The 15,633-nt window shown below is 39.8% G+C and overlaps 1 protein-coding gene across 3 annotated transcripts in view; it reads right to left on the bottom strand.

The window, feature by feature from the left end:
- Nucleotides 1-4,700: 4,700 nt before the first annotated feature.
- The window catches only part of nt5c2b (5'-nucleotidase, cytosolic IIb), a 21,892-nt gene continuing 10,959 nt past the window's right edge, over nucleotides 4,701-15,633 (bottom strand). The window contains exons 4-18 of one of the 3 annotated variants that reach the window (XM_035659529.1): nucleotides 14,474-14,591; nucleotides 14,152-14,247; nucleotides 13,958-14,049; nucleotides 13,698-13,755; nucleotides 12,991-13,084; nucleotides 11,449-11,502; nucleotides 11,195-11,278; nucleotides 10,934-10,975; nucleotides 10,697-10,804; nucleotides 10,229-10,295; nucleotides 9,958-10,128; nucleotides 9,635-9,686; nucleotides 9,285-9,345; nucleotides 8,746-8,922; nucleotides 4,701-8,208 (exon numbers count right to left, since the gene is read on the bottom strand). In XM_035659529.1, the coding sequence (XP_035515422.1) occupies nucleotides 7,942-8,208; nucleotides 8,746-8,922; nucleotides 9,285-9,345; nucleotides 9,635-9,686; nucleotides 9,958-10,128; nucleotides 10,229-10,295; nucleotides 10,697-10,804; nucleotides 10,934-10,975; nucleotides 11,195-11,278; nucleotides 11,449-11,502; nucleotides 12,991-13,084; nucleotides 13,698-13,755; nucleotides 13,958-14,049; nucleotides 14,152-14,247; nucleotides 14,474-14,591 (1,541 nt within the window). In that variant the 3' untranslated portion in view covers nucleotides 4,701-7,941. Of the gene's footprint in view, nucleotides 8,209-8,745; nucleotides 8,923-9,028; nucleotides 9,112-9,284; nucleotides 9,346-9,634; nucleotides 9,687-9,957; nucleotides 10,129-10,228; nucleotides 10,296-10,696; nucleotides 10,805-10,933; nucleotides 10,976-11,194; nucleotides 11,279-11,448; nucleotides 11,503-12,990; nucleotides 13,248-13,697; nucleotides 13,756-13,957; nucleotides 14,050-14,151; nucleotides 14,248-14,473; nucleotides 14,592-15,633 lie in introns of those variants that run through there. The other 2 variants (XR_004796643.1, XM_035659530.1) reach the window with 2 other exon arrangements.

The raw sequence follows: 15,633 nt of genomic DNA, 5'->3' as shown, positions 1-15,633 counted from the left end.
GTGGTGCTTTCTTGAAGCTTCGTTGGAAAGGAGAAAAACATATATGGGGCTACAGTGCTTTCGTAAGATAAAATGAATCAATCATAAATCATCTCTTCTTTAAAGCAGCCAACACGGTTGAAGAATATTTTTTTAGATGTTTGATGCTGAAGTTCGACCACACGAGATAATTATTTAAACATGGATTATAATTTTTACGTTGTGTGGGGGGAGGCCAAAACAAGTCTTAAAGTCTCTTTCACATTCACTGCCGTTCCAAAAATTAGCCTTTTATGAACTTGAACCACCGGGCTATGTTCTGGTAGACAAAAACAATGCCAAATAGGCACACGGTGCAACAAGAAAAATAAAAGAAAAGAAAACTGTAACACATAAACAGGGTGGGAAAAGCAATAGGTGTGTGATCATTCGATGCGGGACATGTTTGAGATGTCGCGAGGTTACTTTTTGTGGACGTTGGATTTGGCATGCCCTCAACCATGGTTAGGGGATGAGGTCATTGAATCACTGCTGCAATTTATTCAGTTGGATTATGCGTAAAGAATTGGCACAAGATAAAAAATAAAAGAGACACCACTAACCTTCCACAGCGCATAGGTGTTGGCACTTTCACACACCCCAGTAACCCCACCCACCACCCCAGGAGGGGGGTGGGTTACTGGGTGTGTGAAAGTGCCAACACCTATGCCTGTGGAGGTTATGTGTCTTTTTTTTTTTTTTGTGCCAATTTTACGCATAATCAAACTTGATAATTGCACAGTATTAATGACCTCATCTAACATGTTGAGCATCATCAACGTCACAAAAAGTAACCTCGACATTAAACATGTCCATGAATGATACACACCTATGCTTTTCCACTGTTTATGTGTTACAGTTTTCTTTTCTTTTATTTTTCTTGTTGCACCGTGTGCCTATTTGGCATTGTTTTTGTCTACCAGAACATAGCCCGGTGGTTCAAGTTCATAAAAGGCTAATTTTTGGAACGGCAGTGAATGTGAAAGAGACTTTAAGACTTGTTTTGGCCTCCCCCCACACAACGTAAAAATTATAATCCATGTTTAAATAATTATCTCGTGTGGTCGAACTTCAGATCAAAATCTAAAATATTCTTCACCGATGTTGGCTGCTATTAAAGAGAGATATTTATATTGATTTCATTTTATCTTAGAAACACTGTAGCCATATATGTTTTTTTCTTTCACAAGTTCAAGAACACATAATTAAAGAATAGTTTGACATTTTGGGAAATACGCTAATTTGCATTCTTGCTGAGAGTTAGACGAGAAGATCGATGCCACTCTCGTAACTCTGCGCTAAATGTACAGTCTAGAGCCAGCAGCTGGTTAGCTTAGCTTAGCATCAAAAATGGAAACAGCGAACTGGCTCTTGTTGTGATTTTTACGGTTGGTTATAACCCGCTATTTCATGGATTTCATAGAGTAAATAGCAAGCTATGTTTTTTTATCTTCAGCCAGAACTAAGTTAGTTGTTTCTCCATGTTTTTTTCAGTCAAACAGATTTAATGTCTCCTGGCTCCAGCTTTATAGTTCTACATCCATGACAGTGGTGTCAATCTTCTCTTGGCAAGAAAGCAAATCAGTGTAAATGTCAAACTATTCCTCAAAGACTTTTTTTGTTTTGTTTTGTTTATTTGCTTTAGTACCTTCTTGCCCTTATTGTTTTACCTCATAAAGACAGGAATGAGTTTTAAGATACTGTATGTGTGCTTGAAATTTTTCCTATATAAGTCTTCGTGTAGAATTGTTCTGTTTACTTCATATCTGTAGGGGCGTAGATTTTAACTCTTTAACTATGACATTACTTTGATTTCACTTTCAGGCCTGTTCATTAACATTATGTACTGTATGCTGGCAATTTTCTTGCCACCTTACAGGCAACATCAGTGTCCTAAAGCTGAATGCCTTTTCTTTAATATTCAGTTGCCATTTGTAACCACTGGTGGTCGCTGTTTCCACATGTGACAGCCTCTGAAAACAGCACACACGGACAAACAGCCCTTCCATCTGTTCAGCCATGAGGGGCGTCTCGGTTGTATAACCAGACACAGAGTACGTCTACATAGTTTGCAGCTGTGTTCGCTGTTGTTTATTGTTTACTTGAAAATGCTCCTATGCAGCAGGCCCGCTCTGCTCTGCAGGGACAATCACTCCAGAGATAAAGCAATGAATGATGATCAGATTGTAAACTTGTGCTTGTGACATTCGTACTCTGCTTTGCTTTACAAGCCGGTGGATCTCAGTGCCTGACAGGAGAACAAGAAGCAAAAATCCAAACGCACAACAGGAAACACTGGGGGGGAAGGATCAGCTGGGACTGGGTTATTTCAATATTCTGTTATACACCACTTAACACACACATACTATCTTTTTTTTCCATCTGACACACTCCATACTACATACTGAACACAGATTACCATCCTTCCATTATGTGAATGCTTTGCAGGCCTGTGTTTAACTGGTCTCCTGTCCATCCCAATGCTGCTACTGTACCCATATGCTGTCCATAATGCTTCTTCTTCCTGAAGAAAACATTCCCATTGCCTCCACCAGCTGGTGGTTTAATAAAAAAGTGAATGATTAACAGACAGACAGTTGGTGGCTCAATGTACTCAATCCGCTGCTTCTAAATGTTTTCTTATGAGGCTTTTGGTATTCTTTCTTTAATAAAAACGGCCAGTTGCTCAGTATACGTTCTTTCTTAATACCAGAGTAGTTTAAATACAGCAATTATAGTGGGACTTATAGTGGGTGAAAGGTTTCTTTTGAGCTTGTGATGGCTAATCTGAGCCACTGTTGGCAAACCTTAGATATTGCAGTATAGCTGTCACTGAGTCAATTTGTTGACTTAATGAGTCTTCTCTGTATGTTTTACTTTCATAATATTTCATAACATTCACTATTTTTTGGCCACAGTGGCTGCTGTTCAGTTACATAGTGTTGCTTTAAACCTACAGTGAAGCAAGAGGCTGCTAATAGAATATAAGGGAATATAAATCAAATACTTTGCATTATTCATTAGTAATAACATTATTTTAATCCAACATACATTTATGCAATATAAAGATTTATTTATATTTGTTTGATTTGTTGGCTATCATTTTCTGAGTTTAGTAACTTTGCTGTACTGACTGAGGCCAAATGCTGAGTCAGGAAATGCAGCAGCAGCAGCAGCACATGCTCCCTCCTGATGTGTAAACATGACCTGTACTGTAAAAGTGTGACAAACCATTACACAATAATGTCTTCCACTCTACTGCCAGTGAGTTAATGAAACCCAGGAGACCGTTTACTTTGATTACGACTCGCTTCTAATGATCCAATTTGCAGCGCTGTAGCACTTTAAAGTCCAGTTCAATTTTTTAAAGAAGCAAAAACATATTCTTCCTGTTACAAACAATAAGTTCAACTCATAATCAACAGAAAACACACTTGCTCAATACAACTCACTCAGGGATTTTGCTGCGAAAGTCTTACATGGCCAGTAGCTTGTGGTGGCTAATCTTAGCAACCTGAAGATAGATATTGCTGACATTTAAGCATTTCCATTTTTGCATACGACTATAATTATTCTCAATTGTAACCAAAGTGGCTAATTTTTCAACAAAAGTTACATAGTCTCACTTCAACATCTAGCTTTAAGGTTGGAAACATTATTCCACACTGATTAGCTTGACACTGTGGAGAGTTACAGCGATTTGTCATTACTGTTCATGAACTGTGTGTGAACCTCCATGAGACACAGTGCATGTCTACCATCAGTCGTTTCATAAGTCTTAGGACAATGAAAACATCAACTTGTAGAAATATCCACATCCAACTTGTCCTTTCATCTGGGCAACGTTACCGCTTCATCATTTTACAAAAGTCTCTCGGTCTGTAGCTGCAGGGTCGTAGTTATTTTACAAGTTATTTTTATTTCCTTTTATTTGACAGTGACAGCTGGAGATAGACAGGAAAGGGGGGTAGAGAGAGAGGGTATGACACGCAGCAAAGGGCCACAGGTCAGATTCCAACCCTGGGTCGCTGCAGGACTCTGTCCATGGTCACTAGCTCTACCAAGTAAACTAACCCGGCGCCCAGGGCCGGATTAACTTGAAATGAGCCATGGGCCTCTACTGACCCTCATTCTTCACAGTTTCCATACACTGTGTTAGAAAGTAGCAATTATTCAAGTGTAGCATGTTACGTAACAATGCAGTGTTGCGCTAAATACCTTTTTACTTTAGTTTATATTGTGCTTTAATGGAGAATATTTTATTATCAAACAAATCAGCAATTAATTCAATTGTCACCAGCTAACAGCCACAATGGAGGCTGGAAATCGCCCGCTGCACCCGGTTGGTAATCCAGCCTCGCACAGTAGTAAGATATAAACAACAAGAACAACATGGAAATTATGAAAAACTATCTTTATTCTACATTTTTATGTAATTTACCTCAATGTACAGTATGTAGGGTAATTTCTGGAAACAAACAAAACACTGTTTGGGAGAACATGAATTGATATGCATAAAAACAAAAGATTACTATAGTTTAGAAAATGAAAGGTGATTGTTTTGGCACCTGTTGTTATTGTGGGTGCATTGTGGGCATCACAACGATGGATAACAATTTCCTAAAGCACTGAAACCTATTGGCCAGGCTTTAGTCAGTTCAACGTCGCGACAGACTTCTGTGGTATTGTATGAAAGTTAACAAAAAAAAAAAACGTTTTGGAAAAAAATAAATGATAAGTAAAGGAAATGGAAATGTCTATTTACAGTTCTGTAAACCAGGACCATTTAAAAACACTAGCTTAGAAAAATAAAAATAACCCAATGGTGTTTGCAGGGAACATTTTTGTTACGGAACTTAACATGCTGTTAACATTTCCCTTCATTGCAAGTTTCTTTTGTACAGGTTTGCAGTTGTTTTTGTCCCTGCGTAAACTACTAAAATGTCAAAAAAAAGCTTTTTCTGAAATGAGCCCACATAGAAGTAAAACCAATGCTACCATAAACCACCTTGGCAGAACAGATATGCTTGTTATTTTCACATGCATACGCAAATTATGCAAAGAAAAGACAGTCGGCCATTTCCTATTAGCAACGCAGCTGCCTCATGTAGCATATCCAGTTATTCTATGTTCAAGAAACTAAAATATAAATTGATAATACAACTATTTCATTTGTAAAAAAGAAAAAAAAGAATAGAAAAAATAAAAGATAAACAGCTGTAATGTGTCCTACAAGGTTTCATCCAATGAATCATCATAAAGTCGCAGTTAGACACATTCACCTTTTGTCCACACCAAATCAAGCCAAAGCAAAAATGATGCAGGTATTAAATAGACGGCATGTTCCTTCCCTTTTGTGGCCTAAATCAACAGGCCGATCTAACACTTACAGGACTGATCCAACATATGAAGACTAAATATAAAAGGTGAGAAATGTTAACATACAGGATGCACTGGATGTTAAAATAGGAAAGAAAATAAAAGATCAAGTCACCGTGTTTGAAATTCTGGCAGCTCTCTCGGTGCTATTACTATACCGGCACTGCACTGCTGCATTTGGACACACGTGTTAAAACAGACACAAGTGATACCTGGGTTAAAGGCCCTGAAAGCGGTTCTCCATGAGCGTCTCGCTATGGACGATGGGGTCTTACATGAACGCACTGTTTTTGTTATTTCACATTAGAGATAGCAGAGTCTGTGTTTTTCTCTGTGCTCTTCTCACTAGTTTGAAGTGGGCGGGGCTCCGTTGGGAAAAGCAACATTTGAATGAAAATCTGATGGCAGTTGCGGGCGGTGTTGTTTGGTCACGAGACAGTTTCCATATGAATTTTAAAGCGGTTTACAAAAATTAGGTAAAGGAAAATGCAAATTACTGCACGTTTTGAGAATATTAGTTCATTGGTTTATTGAGATTGAGATTCAGGTGCCACCACTGCAGAAGAAGAAGGTGCAACGAAGTATCGTAATTAAAAGAGTGCCATTCAAACTTCAGATGAACAAAAATGATGTGGAAACATGATGGAAATATTGTCATTTAGGTTTGTTTCATGTATTCATTTAATGTTGTTGTCTGCTGCAATTCTTAGTCATCATTTATGCGTAATTTAGCACTTTGTCCCCTTGTTGTTCCTATTGATACACCAACTTTCCACTTCAACCAAGAGTAAAGACTTTTAAAGCATATTTGGACTTTTTTTAAAATAAATACATTGCATTTTTACTCAGGATCTTTTTTTGGGGGGCACAGAATTGAAAATGCACATCAAAACAGGGGTATGGAAACACACTTAATGTCAGTTCAGTCAAACCACACCGACACACTGCTGCTGAAGCAGGTTAACTAGGAGTTTTTGAGACGTAAACTCTTCATACATAACAAAAATAAATCTTTTTTTTAAATTGTCAGGGTGCCTATTTTTATTATTAATATCTATTATTAATAATAAAGAGGCTTTAAACTAGTGATCACAGCTAGAACCGACACTATAATGAAAGAGTCACTTCACAGTGCTCGGGGCCCAACAGAAGAATACTGTACGCACTCAACCCCACGCTCTCTGCTAACACGATTACCCCCAGCGGATGATGCCAACAATTGGAGGTCGGCAGATTAAACGAACGCCCAACAAAGCCCAAAAACTAAAGGAGATAAACGAAGCAGGCCAATCACAGTCTGCACTTCGGTAGACCTACTGAACCTAAAAATCCTTGTTTCCTTGCATACTCTTTTCTTTGCATTACACACCTGACAAAGATCACTTCAAACATCTCTGCTTGAGCTGATCCAAACTGTGTTGTATTGTTCATCTCCCCTACCACAATAAAGCGCTCTGAAATAGTCAAATGAAATACTCGAGTTCCATCTTCCTAAATAACCGAGTGGAAAAAATACTGCATGTTAGCGTTAAACCATTCACCTGATCGCTATTTACAGAAACACTGTCGTAGTTCAGGGTTGTCATAGAGTCTATCAGCATAAAATATGTTTACAGTACTTTGTCCTCATTGTTGCTTGGTAACCAAATATCAGTTGAAGAGCCACTCTGGGAACACAACATGTTTCCTCAGCCAAACTTCACACAAAAAATGCATCTGGTTATTGATTGGTTTAACGCCAGCTTGTGCTTCAGTGCTCCTGTGCTTCGGTTTAGTACGATGGATAGTTTACCCTCACTCAGGATGCTGTCTATTTTGGCAGACACACACACGCGCGCACACCTTTACATACAAGTTAGAACAAAGCACTCCTCCATAACAACAAGAAAACAGACAAGATGAAACTAAACAGATTGAAAAAAAAAATATGAATGTTGTTCCCATGTTGCAGTAAAAAATGTCTGTTTTAATACAGTATGTGCATCTTTTCTTTTTTCTCTTTTTTTTTTGACACCGCAACTGCAAAGTGTTTTTTGTTTGATTATAATTTGCATACTGTGTCAGCAAGGCAAGTCTGTTGGAATTAAAACTACAGTTTACTGACCATATTGGATGGATTTAAGTGTAAATGTGACTACATCTATCTAATCCACCAGCAGGTCTTAAAAGTCAGCTTATAAAACATTCAGCGATGAGTCTGTCTGACGGGAATAATGCAGAAATCAAATTAAATCAATTAAAAACCATAGAGTGTATTTTTCTATAATGAAGCTAGGAAAACTTGGGTTTAGAGGACCAAGCATGCATATGGTCTTCTGACAGTCATATGATCTGTCTTGCTACTGGTCCTTTTCACTTTCCATAGAAATCTCCAGTATGTGTGTGTGTGTGTGTGAGTGTTTGTGTGCATACAGTATGGATATATACACACACGCACTGGAGATGTTTTTCCTCTCTGCCTCACTTTGAGAGAGGTAACTACCTGACTCTACTGGGAAACATAAGAAGGCAGGAACAGGAACGTGGCTTTCCTCTTTATGCGTATTACTCCTCCTCCTCCTCCTCCTCCTCTTCTTCCTCCTCCTCCTCTTCCTCTTCCTCATCATCATCCTCATCGTGGCAGTGAGTGATCTCCTGCGGAGTCTGGGGGAACAGGTTGGGAGGTTTGATCTCACTGAAAGAGCGGGTGAGCTGGTTGCGTTTGCACTCCAGGTCCTTGCAGTCGCTGCAGTGGGTGCGGTTGCGTGTGGCCAGCGGCGACTCCGTGTCAATGTCCACGTGGGCGTGTTCAACCGTCGACTCATGTGGCATCTGGGGAGGAGGAAAGACAAAATGTGAGAAAACAACTTGGCAACACTAACGGACTTACTGGAAGAGGTGTGTCTTTCTTTAACCAGAGTTTCTGAATAGGGCTTTCATCAGTAAAAAGCTATGATCTTCATTCACCGCCCTCTGGTGCCAGATTCAGAGATTATAAAGAAAGAAAGAAAGCGAATATCACTCGCCCTCAGCCGCAGATTGAGCTTGATCAATACCAGTAAGAGAAATAACAGTCATTGACTGCACTAAGACTCCTGACAGACAAAGATATTGATTACATTCAGACAGTTCAGTTCAGTGTTATGCTAGTAGCGGCCTTGAGCCACTATGGGCCACAGAGGTCTGCAAGTTCACGCCCCTAGATTTTCCTTCATTTTCACACTTTAGACCCAAAGAAATGTCTATAGATTTATAGAAGTTTTATAATCTTTACTGGAATGAGACAAGACTTATTCTTTCTTATCATATCTGCATCAGTACACCAAAGACTGGTATTGTCTCTAACCTTTGAGGGTGATAGATACTCACCAGAACGTGTGCAGCTCTGAAGAGGTAGCTGAAGGGGTAATACAGCAGGTTGATGAAGGAGGCTGCGTACAAGTCAGCGTAACGCATCACTTGAGAGGCAAACAAGGTCTGTCTGGAGCCGCTGCGGAAGAGGCTACCCATCATGCCGTAGCACATGTCCATGTCGTGTGTCACTTTCTAAAAAGGCAGGAAGGAAAAGAGAAGACACTGGTGAGCCTGCAAAATCCATGCCAAAAAAATAAGATATGTTTACCAACTTCTAAAAAGGATTTACTATCCTGACCCTAGTAAGTATAGTATCTTTATCAGGGGCGTTGTTGAAGTTGTTCATTGACACAACTGAATCAGCAGTTACCTCACCAGGCACTGAGAGAACAATGAGGAAGTGGATTATTGTTAATGATAAGACTATAGTAGACACTGTATCAAACATACTGTAAACATGGCCATTGATAAGTAGGCCGTCTCTGGCAGCCAGTGTTGAAAGCATGTGGACAGGTCTCTTGTTGCCATAGAAACAGAGGTGATTAAGGCCATACCTTGACTCTTCTCTGAATAGTGCTGATGTCTGGCCTCTCGTTGCTGCTGCTGTCCAGATGTCTGAGGAAGGACGGGGAGAAAGATGATGAGGACGAGAAAGGGATACTGATATCAGTCTGCTGAAAGGTAACGTGTCAAAGAGGTGGATGCAACAGCGAGATCGTACCAGGCTATAACTAACATCAGCGTCGGCAGCTATCAGGCGGCCAGAGAGAGCTGACCCTTTAGACTTTACCCTGTTGACCCCCTGTCAAACACACGCTCACATGCATGCAAACAGACGATGTTACTGCACAGAGCAAAGAGCAGCTGAACTGCTGGGAACAATAAGCTAAAGGTCATGACTTACTTGTAGAGTTCTGCCAAGAAAATATCCAGCCCCTGTAGCTCCTCGAATAAGGCTGGAAAACACGAGAAGAGGCTGAACCTTAATATCCTCGCTACTAGTGTGCAAACACCATTTACAGTGCATATACAGTATTCTAGCGTTAGTTAGCCCTAGTGTAAATATCCAGTGTGTTTTGACTTTGAACCAACTGGTTATATGATCTTTATAACATACATCTAATGTGATTAGGACTGCAGTACTTGGAAATGCACATACAGTCAAACTGCTATAGCTGCATGTTACTATGTGCAGGCCTGTGTTTATGCGTGTGTCTACAGACTCACAGCTCTTGTCAGTCCACACGTGCAGCTCCTGGGCCAACTCCGGTATAACCAGGAACGTCCTCCAGCCTTGACGTTTCTTGGACTTGAGGATGTCTCCAAAGATATGGTCCCCGATGTAGACTATGTCCTTCCCCTTGGCCCCCAGCAGGTCACACACAATGTCTGAGGAACCTAAAGGAGAATGACGTGACATTACAAGCTTGTCAATCACAACGACTGCACACAACTCAACACTAGGTCAAAGAATGACTGAAGGAAACTAGAGTCTTACCTCCAGAGTAGACTATACCATGCTGCAGAGGTCCTGTGTAGGTTCCTATCTTTAAACGTCCTGTTGTCTGAAAGGAAGAAAACATATCACATTGGTGAGAGGAACCTTGGCACAAACAGAGATTTGTATTGATTTGGTAAACCCTGAAGGGTGCATCCAGTATGTAAAACCTTTTTATTTTAAATATAATAATATAAATTATGTGACGAGTATGAATGTTTAGGTCATAGAGCCATCGTCAGCAGAACCTACAGAGCATGTAATTGTAGAGATGATGGACAATCCTGATCGACATCGTAAGTTGTGCTGACAATGGTCCGAACACGTTTTTTTTTAAATGGTGACTACTGAACTGGTTCCTCTATGTGCTGCCGTTGCTGCTGGGCTGCAACATGTTCAGATACGTCAGTGTTCACATGCAGCGCAGCTATTAGCAAAGTCTTATCTGTGTGTTGTGTGTCTGCTCACCGTGTCGACTTGTCTGAGCACTGTACCCTCTCCGAAGAACAACGGCTTCCTGGCGTCCACCAGGATCAGATCAAAGTAGGACTGCCAGGGCCGGTGGGAGGTACCAGCCTGTGGGGGTTACAAACACACACAAGCAATAAAGTCACACATACACATATGAACGGAAAACCTCAGCTTCACCTGTGTATTCAAAACTATTCCAAGTGCGATCAAAGGGGAAGAAAAACTATATTTTACCTTCGGGCCATGAGGGAAGTCAAACAGGTAGGTCATGATTTTCTGTGAGAACACAACACAGACTGACAGTCAAACCAAACACAGCGGTGATTAGAGTTAATGCAGCTGCTAGTGCTGCCAACACACAGGTAGAAGCTCTTAGAAATGGAACTCAGCATTAATTCATCATCATCTGTATCACCACTGTGGTCTTTAAATGGACTTAATACTGTTTTCCCCTCAGAAATGAAGATTCTACCATTACTGCATGCCTGTACTCACATAAGTGTATTTGTAGTCACTGTTGGTAGCCAAGAAAACCTTGGCGACTTCATTCATTCGGCTGAGGAGAAGAGGCAACTTCCCCTGGTGGGATCAGAGAATAAACAAAGAAAGAAAAAGACTGAAGCTCTAAGCATCTTTACAAAACCTCTTTTCACATTTTTGTTTTACTCTTCTCAGAGTAAAACAAAAATGTGTGACACTGTGTATGTGTGCGCGCTCTGTAGCAACCTTGATGAATACAAACTACTTACATCTTTCACTACATACTTCTCCAAGTTCTCAACCGTCTTCTCCTTCAGAGTGCCCTACAATGTGACACACAGGAGACAGACTTGACAATCTACATTTCAACCACACAATCTTCAGAAACATCACCTCCTTAAGTTAGCAGCATCAATATTAGTCATTTCATTCAGCAATAATTTGGGAACAGTCGTCAGAGACAACCCACACAGAACACGAGGACTTGTGGCCTTCAGCTGTGGGTTGTACAGGATGAGCAGCACTGATAACAGCAGTGATAGATTTAATGTTAATACAAAACAACTCTAAACACAACTTTACATGCATTGCAAAAAATAAAAAATTAAAGGATTACCTACATATGTACACATCTCCAGTGCACGTAGAACAAATAAATTGCACATCCCAACCACTGGGCCACCAGAACATCCCTTGCTCTGACAACAACTTAATATATGTTCAGCACAGATATTTTAGATGGCTGGTTTTTGGATATTAATAGCCACAGAGGGCGACTATTTATGGCTTTGATGACTCTGTGCCATTTGGCCTATTGCCACCATCTAGTTTGCTTGACAAGTTGTCTTGATAACTGTGCTTCAATCATTGATTATTTAATGCTGGGTTAAGGAATCAACAGAGGACTTGGCTAGCTATGAATGATGAGTGAAAACACCGGGAGACAACAAACAAATACGACCACAGGATCGTTCCATGTTAAATATATTTATATATAAAAAGATTTTTTTGGCCTATTCCTAACCTAAACATAACGAAACAAACAAATCCTGATCTTACCTCCACTTCCAACTTACAGCTCTAGTAAAAATTTAAAATATTTCCTTGATCCAGACTAGGGATAATACCGATATATAATACTATCGTACTATCGTAGCGTACAGTCATAAAAAACTCTGAGATATAAGTATATTGTTGTGAACTTCCATTATCGGGATAATTGTTAATATCCTCACATGAGTGAATTGAAAAAGCTATCTAGCTTGCTAACGTACAGTTTTTTTCATTCCATTTAGTCACTCCAAAATCCTAGGCCTGTCAAGGCTGATGGCTCGGCTTGTACGTAATGTTCCCCACAGAAACGAGTTAAACCGGAATGGTTGAAACTACTATGGATTCCAGACTAAAGACTGACAAATGTTTGTTTCTTAACTAAACGTAAGGTGAAGAGATATGTATATACAGTATGTATAGTAGTAGTATACAGTATGTTTTAGTGCCATTTTGATGTTCATCGCGATAATATAGTGAATTGGAATATTTTGTTCAGGATAATAGTAACGTGAAATCATCCCATGCCTAACTCAGACCAAATGAGCCAAACTGCAGGTGTAAAAAGCAAACTTAATGTTGGCTGCTTGTATAAGTCTAAAGGCCAATTTGCCATCAGCACTGAAAGTATTCATGTCTAGACAGAAGCATTACAGGCTGTGGTTAAATTGAACAGCATCCAGGCATGAATGTGAAGCCAGTGTATGCATCAGCGTGATAACACACTGAGGTTAAAATCCCAACCATCACAGTGGTCTTACCTTGAAGTGGACCCAGTCGACGGCGTCACGGACATCCTGGAACATGCTCTTGTAGGACATGAAGAGGTCGCCATTTTTGAAGCCACTCTCACAGCTGGAGGAGAGGAGCAGAGACACACACGTACACAGCCGTCGGACAGGCCACATATTTACAGAAGGTTTTTCAAAAACATGACATTTGTTTTTTGTTTGCTTTTAAATGGGATAGCCTTCCCTTGTTGGAGGGGTCCCCAGCCAAACAGGAAAGCATTCTCCCCCTAAAAGACCAACAACCAGGTTTCAGAGGACAAAAGACATGCAGCCATTCCAGATTACATTCTCAACAAATTTACAGGTCATTTTATCTCCTTACAGTAACATTTAAAAGATTATCTTATAGTTATCAAGATTTCATTCTCTCTTCTCTGTAAAAAGTTAGTGAGAACATTATCCATTCCTATCTCATTCTGAGAAGAATCCATGCTTTTCTACAATTAGTAGAAGAGATTAATAAATCACTGTTATAGAAAAAAAAAGGGTTCTTTGACTGAACTCCCATTTGATTTCCACTTTAAAACAATTAGCTTAGATTAGCAGTTGAGACACCTGGACCCTCCCATGCTGTAGGGCTTGCTCTTGACCCAGTTTGGCTCGGAACTGTCTTTGTGTCACCATGTGGTGCCCAGAAACTTGTTGCATGACAGATAGTGTAACTAAAAGTTCTTCACCTTGTGTATCGGTCACAGTTGGAGAAGAAATCCACCAGGCAAGCAAAGAGGTAGGTCTCTGTGAAGAAAAACAGAAAGACAGGGAGATGTTATCAGAAGTGAAAAGCTTGGTCAAACTTGTCTTTAACACAATTGAAAGGTTTCTGCTGGAGACTCCCATAAAAGTAATATTCAGCTTTTAATCGGGATAATGTGATTTCTTGCCAATTTGCTCTCTCTTTAACAGTAGTAGTATTCTCCTCAGTGCTCAGAGAACTTACCTGGCAGGTTAAAGAGTGTGTTAAGGATATAAAAGCGCTCTGTATCATCTCTCTGGATAAACTTGTTTGGGTATCGTTCACGGATCTCAGGGCTGGGAAAAGAGAAAATACAAGATTAATTCTTCGTTTAAGTTTAAATCATTTAAATTTGACATATAGCACAAATTGTTTGGGGGGGGGGGTGACAAACTCACCCTCGGAGGAAGTTGAAACCATGGACACAGACCAGGATATTACCATAGGCGTCAACCTTCAACAGGTTTCCATACATGGTGTCAAACACAAGGCCCCTGAAATCAGGAAGAAATAAACAAATAAGTCCACATTAAACCAACTTCTCTAACTTACCAACTACCATAAAAACAATATCTGAATTTGCCATCATTTGTGATATAATTACAGTTACTGTCATTATAGACTGAGAGGAACTAAAGTGATAAGAGACAAGGCCATAAAAGCAGCAGTTGGCCGCCATCATCATCAGCATAATGTCTGTGTGTGTGTGAGTGGTCTGACCTGGTGGGAAAGGATGGGTCGTAGACAAAGCTGAGCAGCTCCTGGGGGTAACCAATGGAAACCAGCCGTTCCACTGTGAGCTCAAAACCTAATGACTCGTACTCCGGTGACTTGTACACTAGAATTAAACACACACACGTACACACAGTGTTACCCCAGTAGCCCCAGTAGAAGAGCACAATACACACGGTGCCACAGTGAAGTCTGGTGTCTCATCTCGTATAATGATGCTACAGTTATTGGTGTTGACATTTAAAACTTTAAACTTTTTTCACATTTGTTCATTATCCAGCTTCTACATAGCATGAGCAGTGAAATAATCAATCCATTAGTTGACTTGACAGTCACAGTCACTGGAATGAACTGAAGCAGAAACAATTAGTCGAATAATCGATTAGTTGATCGTTAAACAATTAATCTACAACAATTTTGATAACTCAATAAGTCAGTTATCAAACTAACATTCTGTGATTTCAGCCATTCAAAAGTGAGGGGCTTTCTGCTTTTATTTGTTCTATGTCATTGTAATTTGAATATCTTTGGGTTTTGGACTGTTAGACAACACAAACAATTTGAAGACCTCACCTTCTGCTCTGGGACTATTTTTCACTATTTTCTGACATTTTACGGACAAACTCTGAATTATATACAACTCTAAAAAATTTAACAATAATGAAAATAGTTGTAAGTTGAAGCCTGGCTGATCATCTTTTTTTTTGTTATTTTTTTTTAAAGTTGGTAACTGAAAAACAATACATTTTAATACAAAAAAATACATAGCAACAAATAATTCAGATTTTGTTCAGACACATTGACATTTTTTGTGAAAGGTGAAATTAAGTCCACAGAGACATTTCCTTGCTCAACAGAAGATAACTCTACCTGCTTAATCAACTCTTAAACTGGTATGTGGCCGACAGGAGAGCTTGTCGAGCGTGGGTAACATTTACATAAAACACTGTAGCAGTTGAGGAACCTGACCTGTGGATGAAGCTGTAATTACACAGCAAACAATGTTTCATTAGACGTAACATACAGTCAGTGGAGCTCACTCATGTTATGAAACACATACATGTGACTTCACGTCCACTTGAGTCTGTGGTGTTGTCTCAGTATTTTGATAACAACATGTTCTCACTCTACAGTAACCCCCCCCCCCC

This window comes from Morone saxatilis, unplaced genomic scaffold, assembly GCF_004916995.1.
Source record: "Morone saxatilis isolate NCDOM2014 unplaced genomic scaffold, NCSU_SB_2.0 Contig17, whole genome shotgun sequence".
NCBI classification, from domain to species: domain Eukaryota; kingdom Metazoa; phylum Chordata; class Actinopteri; family Moronidae; genus Morone; species Morone saxatilis.
This window is presented reverse-complemented; position numbering and strand designations above follow the sequence as displayed.